Raw genomic sequence first — 10,578 nt, 5'->3', positions numbered from 1 at the left:
AGCGGGAATATGTATACTCATCTTTTTTATTAGGTAGAAAGAAGGAAAACCAGAACAAAAACACACGTATACAAAAAACAACGACGACGAACAGTCCTGTAAGGCTTACAGCTATACAAAGAACATAGCCCAACAAACCCCGAAACACCCTAAACAAACACCCCTCTTACATAGGAACATAGCCCAACAAACGCCGAACCACATAAACAAACACCCCCTGCCACGTCCTGACCAAACTACAATAACAAATAACCCCTTTACTGGTCAGGACGTGACATTGGTCCATTTTCCCCTCATAATTCAGCCTACTGTTCTGATTTGGTGGTGCAAATGTAGCCTATAGCCTGCTTTACAGAAATGTAATCATCAAATATTGTAAGAGCTTCCATTGTCTGCTTATATGCCTCCTTTAATTATCCTAAAGGTTCTGATTTGGTGTTCAGGGAGAATACTGTAAGAACGGCCCATGTTCTGAATTCTGTCGCTGTACATTTCAAAAGTGCTGAACAACTAGTTATTGTCACACCCTGATCTGTTCCACCTGTCTTTGTGCTTGTCCCCACCCCCCTCCAGGTGTCGCCCATCTGCCCATTATCCCATTATACCTGTGTTCTCTGTTTGTCTGTTGCCAGTTCTTCTTGTCTCGTCAAGCCTACCAGCGCTTTTCCCGTACACCTGTTTTCTCTCTAGTCCCTGTTTTCTAGTTTTCCCGGTTTTGACCATTCTTCCCACCCTGACCCTGCCTGACATTCTGTACCTTGTGATACTGCCCTGGATTACTGACCTCTGCCTTCCCTGATCCTGAGCCTGCCTGGCGTTCTGTACCTTTCAGTCTCTGCTCTGGATTACTGACCTCTGCCTGCCCTTGACCTGTCGTTTGCCTGCCCCCTGTTTTTTGTAATAAACTTTTGTTACTTCAAACTGTCTGCATCTGGGTCTTATCCTGAGGTCTCGTAGTTATATTGACTACTTCTGTCCTATCACGCTCATTAATGTCTTCATCGAAATTACGGATTTCCTCTTATCCGCTCGTCGTACCCTTATGCCATAGTTTGTACATCTCAATTGTCAGTAAAAACCACATTTGTTTAAGCAAGTCAGCCATATAAGCTGTTTTCTTTTAAATGCAGTAAATGAGGCTGAATGAACTGTTCCGCTGCCAGACAAGGCTCCGCTGATAGCCAGGTGTAGCAGTGGTAAGGTGTTGGGACTCTGCTTTTGGGACAGCTTAATGTAGGCCCTTACAGTTTGTGGGCACCGTTATAGTGCAATTAATGTATTGTTTAGTGTTGTGGCTTTGCTGGCATTCAACATTTTAATTTATTTTTGGGTTTGCCCCAGCAAGATTTACATGCTAAAATCGCCACTGCTTAGGCCTAAAAATCACGGTCAAAGGCATATGAACTAACAGGTTATAGAGCAAACAACGCAATCATCACAACATGTAGGTTGTAATATGTCTTTCTTTTCTGGTTTGGCTTCCCAAGTGATTTTACCCACGCACTGCAACTGTCCTTGAAAGAAATTAAATTAAATGACTTAACAAGTATCAAATCAAAATCTAATTTTATTTGTCACATGCTTCGTTAGCAACAGGTGTAGACTAACAGTGAAATGCTTTCATACGGGCCCTTCCCAACAATGTAGACAGAGAATAGAGAAATAATAGAAAAGTAATAACACGTAATAATAAAAGTTCTGGTGAAACATTTTAAAGTCTTTTGTGTTTTCTAATGATTCTCCTCACCTCCAGTGTAACAGCGACGTCACGCTTGTGTGTAGAAACGGACCAAGGCGCAGCGTGAGTATCGTTCCACATCTTTTATTTGAATGTGAAACTTACAAGACAAACAATAAACTAATAACAAACAACAACCCGTGACGACAGCGGTGCAACATGCACTAACTCAAAATCCCACAAACACAGGTGGGAAAAAGCACTACTTAAATATGATCCCCAATTAGAGACAACGATGACCTCTAATTGGCCTCTAATTGGGAATCATACAAAAAACCCAACATAGAAAAAAGAAACTAGAACACAACATAGAAATAATAAACTAGATAAACCCCCCAGTCACACCCTGACCTACTCTACCATAGAAAATAAGAGCACTCTATGGTCAGGATGTGACAAGTGAACATTTTGTTATGTGCATTGAGTACTACACGGGCCGCACTCAAAACTTTTGTTTCTATCCAAGAGAAAATTAACAAAACGTAAGAATAGGAAGTAGTAATACTAGCTACTGGGAAAACCATAGTGTATCAGAATAATTATGAGCAATTTCTATTTAACTTGACTTAAGATGCTACTTCATGAAGACATATATGTGAACAATCATAGTTGCCTATTATCAGTGACAAAATAACTCTTTCTTCATTGTTCGTGGATATTCAATACATTCAATACATTCTGTCAAAAACACACACATCATCTTCCTTGAAGCAGGCTAATTGTATTCCCAATCTAAGGATATACCATGTTCGCTTTAGATGAAGAGGAATAGTGGATCACACAGGAAGCAGGACCTAAATTGACTCAGGAAGATATGTGACACATAGCCTTGCATGCAGTTGTAGACAAAAAATGTATATTCTTATACATACAGCCACTGTGGAAGTAGACTGCACTCTCAGGTGATGGCACAGGCTTATGACAAGTCAGGCTCTCAGAAAACCACCCTGATCCAACACATTACCCCACATTTTGAGTCTGAATAAATTAGCTGTGACACAAATCAGACATGCTCAGAAGGGTTGACAAACTTGCCAAAATGTTTTCTATATGTCCCACTATCAGTTAGTCCAGTTTATTCTAGTTAGACAAACTCAATTCACGCCTGCTATGTCTGCCGTCAGTGAGAAGAGTCTCAGTGCCTGAGGATTATTGTCTGTACCTGGCCTGCAGTGGCACCGTTGACTTACAGTGGAGACACCAGGTCAACGGGATCATAGCCAGTCGGTTGCTTACCGGAACCACCAGAAATATGACCCCCAGCCTGATGACTCTCTGGTTATAGAAGAGCTGGAGCCCTCCGACTCTGGAGCCTACCACTGCAACGACCAGCTAGTGGCAGACGTGGAGGTACTGAAAGGTATGAGGACAGGAGGTTACAGTGTGTGAAATGTAACGCTTATCTTTCCACCCCTCTAAAATAATGAATATGTTTTTTATAAATATATTGGTTGCTGTCCTTGATGATGAGAGCTGAAAATGGACCACTGACTGTTTACCAATTATCAATTTCAAGCAGAACAAGTGGACAACCACCAATGAAATTGTTCTGTCATTGGAGGGATAGAATAATATAAGTAAACATTTTTAAGGAAATTAGCTGAACATTTTTTTTTTTGTCTAATGAGCATATTCCTATCATTGTCTTTAACATTTCTGCATCTTGTTACAATCATTTCATAAATGTCTTCCCACAGGCCAAAAAGGTGCTGTTTCTGCTGGCAGAACCCTATTGCTGCCCTGTACAGTATCTAGAAAAGCCAAGCAGAGGTGGTTCTTCAAGAAAGATAGTCATGCGAAACAGGAAAAGGGAGAGAGAGGACCCACAGAACAGGTTTTCCTTTGATGAAGATGGAGCCCTGCAGAACCTCAATCTGCAGCCAGGGGACTCTGGAAAGTACCTGTGTAATGGGGAAACGACAGCTAAAGTAACAGTGTTGACAGGTAGAGCTTTCCAAATGGCATTTTATCTATTTAATTGTCCATATTTTATTTTAACAATGACATTTTCATTTAATTAAAAGATCAGGCTCAACAATCAACTTCATCAGTTCTTAGGAAAAGCAGTGAGAGAAAGCGTTGGGGGAACCACACTGTAGAGACCCCTCTAATGCCATTCCCTTTTCATTTAAAATACCATGCTTATGCCTGACTTGATTATTTATTTATTTTGGCAAACTCAGATCACCTCAACATCCAGAGTACCACTGCTGTTATGAAAACAGGTAACACACAGCAACACTATGCAATTCTTTTTACAAGTATGAAAGTAACACTGTGAAAGTAAATTCCATGACCTATATTCTTCACCTATTTTCAGATGTTGTTGAGAGAGATAAGGACCTACAAATGGTACGTTGTCCACGGACATTCAGACACAAATTAGACTGAATGAAATGTAGTTCAAATCTTTTGTCCTGCTATCTTTAATACAGGTGACATTTTCACATGTTGAACTGTGCTTTTGTCTTTCAGTTGTGGTGATGATAGCTGTCGTTGGACTATGCGTCGTGGTGCTTTTGGCTGGAATGCCGGGCCTTTTTGCTGATAGACAGAGTGAACAGAAAGAAAGAATTGCAGTACAGGTAAAAATGTCTGAAAACTATATTGTTACATCATATGCCTCTGATCTTGTTTGTACAAGACTTTAGGTCCATATTAAGCTATTACATTGGCCTATGAGGTCATGCAACTACGTTTTTACAAACATGTGATATGATCACCTTATTTCCTATAGTGACAGGACACAAGCAGGAAGGAGCTCCAGACTAGGTAAAGAACACTGTCTAATTGTTTGCTACCAGAAAAGTCCCAATAGTAGGGTTTGTGTGAAATGTGCATTCTCCCAACAAGTATTGCTCTCATTGTAAACAAATGATTGTTTCATATTTTGTCTTATAGGGTCTGAGATCACACAGGGTGATGTGGAAGAAGTGAGTACAAATGAATACATCTCACTGCAAACTGAAAGCATTGCTAAAATGAATGTTTGTGTCTCAGGGCCCTTCTCATGTGGAAGACACTGAGGTTCAGTTGGCATCTCTGGGTCGGCTGAACTGGAGGGAAAGATCGAGGGTACAGGGAGACCAGCATCACGTCATCTATTCCGCTGTGGTCACTGCTAGACCAGCATTCCAGGGTTTGAAGAGAGTAACACATTGATTTGACCGATTGACTCCTTAACAGACCATTCGTATTTTATTTAGTTGTATTACAGTACGACTACATTTTACAAAGGTTGGTCTTTAATAATATAGTACATTTATTTGCGCCTTTCAAGATACCCAAGATATTATTTTATCCAACTAATTCTATATCCTGTTGCCTTAAAATGTTTTTATTGAGATTCTTTGGAGAACATTAACAGTAATTATAAGCCTTTTCATTATTTACAGAAACACACATACATGCACGAATCAAAATACAATCTTCTTTCCATCAAGAATGGATATTCAAGGAACCATGTCAGAAGTACATGTGATCTATCATTTGCCTGTATGAACACATTGGGCCACTGTTGCATAGGTGACATCTCCCTGGGCCAATCCTGGCACTCCCTGAGCAGTGGGGCGGGCATTACCAATGTACTTCAGACTGGCATAGTGCAGACCCTCTTCCTATGAAAAACATTTATCATGATTAGAGATTAAATATTACCATCATGCCATCCAAACCTCTCAGGCATACATTTACAGTTAGATAAGGTTTAGTCCTAACTATTATGCCTTCAATCATTTACGGAAGTACTTTTACCTTGAGACTTGAATTCCTGTTCACACAGGTGTTGCACGAGCATTTTGTTTTACCTGAAAGAGGGAACAATTGAGTTTTAAAGGGGCAATCTGCCGTTCAAACAAAAGGTAACCTCACCACTGCTTCGGTAAATAGCTGAGCAATGGGTCTGGAGAGATGGAACCAATCTCAAATGAATAGACAGAACTATAGATGCAAGGACTGACCATCCATGAGATCAACTTATAGTTTTAGTCATGTTTTGAGGATATACAGTGTTTACATTTACTGTGTTTAGACATTGGAGTAAAACAATCTTATATTTGGGGTTTTGATGGGGTAGGACAGTTGAACTAAGCTCATGAGGCATTTATAGGTGATATTCTTCAAGAATCAATGGGTACAAATTATTATTACTTTTGAAAGTCTATGTATGAATCAACTGCAGATTTGCAAAAGACTAACTTTGGTTTTGGAGTATAATGTCTCTAAGTAAACTTGTCAAACTTGAGATACGTTCAAAGATTGCGTTTACATTCCCTGCTGTCATTGGTGCTACCATTCAACCAAAGCAAGAATGTGGATTACCAAGATCTGGGGATTACCAAGATTTGTACATTATCTTTCTATGTTTACAATACACTCTTACTTGCTTTTCTTGTCACTGCAGCAGAAAGTGAATGTAAAATTAAAGTAACACTCCACAGCACAGTCTTGTCACGAACCGGCTCAAAGTTCGTAACAAAAGCGAGACAACGTGGAGACAAGGAATAACAAAATATATTTTTATTAACTAAGGTAACCTATATACAAATAAACATAGTGTGTCTGCATGGAGAGAGTCTCCACTATGAATGTGGAAAAGGTCTATTTATCCTGGGACACACCCGGGCCCAGGTGTTTCCCATGTAGCCGACTACCCTCCCAACTCCGCCCACCGGCATCATAATAAGGAAACAAGAGCAAAGAGAGAGAATACGGCAGACAGAGTTGGAGGGTCGTCATCACCCCCCCCGCCCCATAAAACCGGGGACCAACAAGGACCCCGGAACAACTTCCCAGCCTCTGCGTCCCAAATTGACGAGGTGTTACATGTTCACACTTCCACTTGCCCCAGCCAACCTCCTCCTCCCCAGACCTCAGCAACCTTTGCGCACAGGAAGCAATGTTTAAAGAGGAAAGAAGAAAACGAGACCAGGGGGGAACAGGCAGGAGAGATAGAACCTGACACTACCAAACAATGGTCAGTCACGTAAACATTCAGGAACAGGGCACACAAGAGACCGTCAACTACAAGCTCCAATGAAAAGAACATCAAGGTCCTAATTTTTACAACATCTCCCAACGACTCATAGTCACCTCCCAACGACTCATAGAAGTAAATACTAAAAATAATCTCGCTCCGCTGAGCACACCAGACCCCAAGAGAAATGACAATCACACTGGGCACCACAGAAAAGAGATGAGATATGGCGCTTCCCCAAAACCTACAATAACTCAACCCTAGTCTTCGTGTCACGGCTGTCGAAAGGATCGGACCAAAGTGTCACGTGGTTGTAGTTCCACATTTTATTAAATCAGTGAAACTTTGCAATACATAAATAACTAAATTGACAAAACAAACCGTGATGCAGAGAGAAACAAACACTACTCAAAATATAATCACCCACAAATCCCAGGAAGAAAAACCCCTACTTAAATATGATCTCCAATCAGAGGTAACGAGGACCAGCTGCCTCCAATTGGAGATCAACCCCCCCCCCCCAAAAAAACATAGAAATAGAAAAAATAGAAAAACACAAAACACCCCCTGTCATGCCCTGACCTACTCTACCATAGAAAATTACATCTTACTATGGTCAGGACGTGACACTTCGTGCGGATTCATGGTGGGTAATTATGCACTGTAGCCCGCTGGCAAGGAAATAAACCCCCCAGCACGCTGGCAGATTCCCCCAAGCCACGGATGTGCCCCTGAGACAACTGCTCAGTCCACAGACACCACACAAAAACAACAAACATGCCCAACGTATTCTAAAATGAAACACGTTGCTAAGCCTATCAGGGGAAAAAGGCTATAGCTCCGGGTAGCAAGTGTCACTACCCTATCCAAATGTCCCACTGAGGTACACAGCCGATTCACTCACATCAGACCGATGTACCAACAGCGAGTAGAGCAAGAATTTCCAGGCTGGGCAGGGGCCTGGAAACTAACCATTGTACTCTGTCCAACGCAGCACATAAACCAAACAACAAAGGCAACCAATACTGGGCCTATCAAACTCAAACTAACAAAATATGCAAACAAAGCGGGTACAGAATTTAACATTAACTCCACATTTTCTCCCAAACACAATACGTTCAAAATCTTGGACGAGCCTCTACTTGTCACGAACCGGCTCAAAGTTCGTAACAAAAGGGAGACAAGGAATAACAAAATATATTTTTATTAACTAAGGTAACCTATATACAAATAAACGTAGTGTGTCTGCATGGAGAGAGTCTCCACTATGAATGTGGAAAAGGTCTATTTATCCTGGGACACACCCGGGCCCAGGTGTTTCCCATGTCGCTGACGACCCTCACAAGTAAACAGTGTTTACTCGGGGGAAAGGAGCTGGATGTCAGACCCTGTGGCTGGAACCACATTGCCCTGAAGGTTTTGAACAAATACAGGGATGGAGATGGATGGTTGGGGACCGGAGACGAGGCCTGGCCAGTGTCCTACTACAGACCTGCTATGGACGGATCCCAGGGCATCATCATGAATGATGGAGATGGAGCTGGTGCTACTTTCGGAAGAGGAGTCTACTCAACACCGGACATTAACATAGCTGAGTAGTTCTCCCAGAGATTCACGTCCAAAGTAGATAACAAAACCTACAAGGTGGTGCTACAGAATAGGATCAAGCCCCAGGAAAGGAGAGTTACTGGCTGGTCTATGTGCCTGAGGAATCATCTCCTGTTCAAGAGAGAGCTATTGTGGAAAACTCCACCCGTCCTTATGGTCTGCTGCTTAAGGAAGTGTTGAAATCCATTAAGACAATGTTTGAAAGATAAGTAAATAGGTTGATCAGAAAATTAGAAGTATCATCAGATCAATACTGTACATTTCTATATCAACTAAGTAACCAGGTTTATTTGTTATAGTCATAGGATTAGCATAAGATTGAGTTTTTATCCAGTGTAAATATAGCCTTTACCTGATAGGCTACTATTATGGATGTGTGTTCAAGGGTAATACAATTACCTAAAAGAGTGTATTGTTTATTTACATTATACTTTATTTCCAGTGACCCCGCCTTATCTAACCACATATTTTAAACCAGTTATTTTGGTAAAAGTGTGCTTTTTAAGTACATATAACTTCACTATTGAAAAGCTGTTGTCACAGCATCTATACTGCACCAATATTGGACAATGCTACCAAGTGGTATTCTTATGTTATTCCTTTTCCATTTGTTTACTTATATGCACATTTAGCCTCATGATAGTTTGTTAGTGTCTTTATTAGTAGTCTACACTGAACAAAAATATAAAACGCAACATGCAACAATATCAAAGTAGACCCCCACTAGCCACAATTGCCTTCACATAGAGTTGATCAGGTAATTGATTGTGGACTTTGGAATGTTGTCCCACTCCTCTTAAATGGCTGGGCGAAGGTTGGAAATTGGCAGGTACTGGAACACACTGTCATACACACCGATCCAGAGCATCCCAAACAAGCTCAATGGGTGACAGGTCTGGTGAGTATGCATGTCATGGAAGAACTGGGACATTTTCAGCTTCCAGGAATTGTGTAGAGATCTTTGCGACATGGGGCTGTGCATTATCATGCTGAAACATGAGGTGATGGCGGCGGATGAATGGCATGACAATGGGCCTCAGGATCTCATCACGGCATCCCTGTGGATTCAAATTGCCATCGATAAAATGCAATTGTGTTCGTTGTCCATAGCTTATGCCTGCCCAAACCGGGGTTCATCCTTGAAGATCACACTTCTCCAGCGTGCTAGTGGAGATCGAAGGTGAGCATATGCACACTGACGTTGGTTACCTGCAGTCAGGTCAAGACTCTGGTGAGCACGGAGATGAACTTCCCTGAGACGGTTTCTGACAGTTCTGCAGAAATTCTTCAGTTGTGCAAACCACAGTTTCATCAGTTGTCCGGTGGCTGGTCTCAGACGATCCCGCAGGTGAAGAAGCCGGATGTGGAGACCCTGGTCTGGTGTGGTCTGGTGTAGTTACAAGTGATCTGCGGTTGTGAGGCCAGTTGGACATACTGCCACATTCTCTAAAACGTTGTTAGAAGTGGCTTATGGTAGAGAAATGAACATTCGATTATCTGGCAAGAGCTCTGGTGGACATGCCAATTGCACGCTTCTTCAAAACTTGAGACTTCTCTGGCATTGTGTTGTGTGACAAAACATGCTATTTAATCAGCTCCTGGGTATGCCACACCTGTCAGGTGGATGGATTATATTGGCGAAGGAGAAATGGTCTCAAACAGAGATCTTAACAAATTTGTGCACAACATTTGAGAGAAATAAGGTTTTTGTGCATATGGAACATTTCTGGGATCTTTTATTTCTTTTAGTTGTGTCCAAATACCTGGATTTCTGCATAAATTGGTCATAAAATTTGATCTGATCATCTAGGTCACAAGAATAGACAAACAGTCTGCTTAAACTAATAACACACAATTATACGTTTTCATGTCTTTATTGAACACTGTGTATACATTCACAGTGCAGGGTGGGAAAAGTATGTGAACCCTTGGATTTAATAACTGGTTGACCCTCCTCTGGCAGCAATGACGCACTGATGAGAAATAAGTGCAAACTTTCCTCTATAAATATAGGGCGGCAAGCCAAGGAATTGCAGAAAGCTCACCTGACTGGAAACAGAGTCCAAAGACACAGAGAGCGCTGAACAAGACTGAGACTGGGGCAACACAGGCCAGGAGAGTCCAACACGACACCAATTCCCTCTCTGCCACCTCTGCATCTGGAACACAAACCACACAGCAGTTACCACACACCAGCCCAGGGCTAGGGTTGCTGTGGGAGGATAGCTGAGCAGAAACAGAAACCTCAAACAAATCA

The 10,578-nt window shown here is 41.7% G+C and overlaps 1 protein-coding gene across 1 annotated transcript in view; it reads right to left on the bottom strand.

Moving 5' to 3' along the window:
• Positions 1 to 1,806: 1,806 nt before the first annotated feature.
• LOC106588384 (uncharacterized) overlaps positions 1,807 to 10,578 on the bottom strand; it is a 17,553-nt gene continuing 8,781 nt past the window's right edge. Inside the window, exons 3-5 of the mRNA XM_014177301.2 lie at positions 10,367 to 10,480; positions 5,492 to 5,544; positions 1,807 to 5,355 (exon numbers count right to left, since the gene is read on the bottom strand). Coding sequence (XP_014032776.2) covers positions 5,224 to 5,355; positions 5,492 to 5,544; positions 10,367 to 10,480 — 299 coding nt within the window. The 3' untranslated portion in view covers positions 1,807 to 5,223. The remainder of the gene's footprint in view (positions 5,356 to 5,491; positions 5,545 to 10,366; positions 10,481 to 10,578) is intronic.

Source organism: Salmo salar, chromosome ssa27 (assembly GCF_905237065.1).
Source record: "Salmo salar chromosome ssa27, Ssal_v3.1, whole genome shotgun sequence".
NCBI lineage: Eukaryota > Metazoa > Chordata > Actinopteri > Salmoniformes > Salmonidae > Salmo > Salmo salar.
The sequence above is the reverse complement of the archived record's forward strand: the minus strand, read 5'-3'. Positions and strand labels throughout refer to the sequence as shown.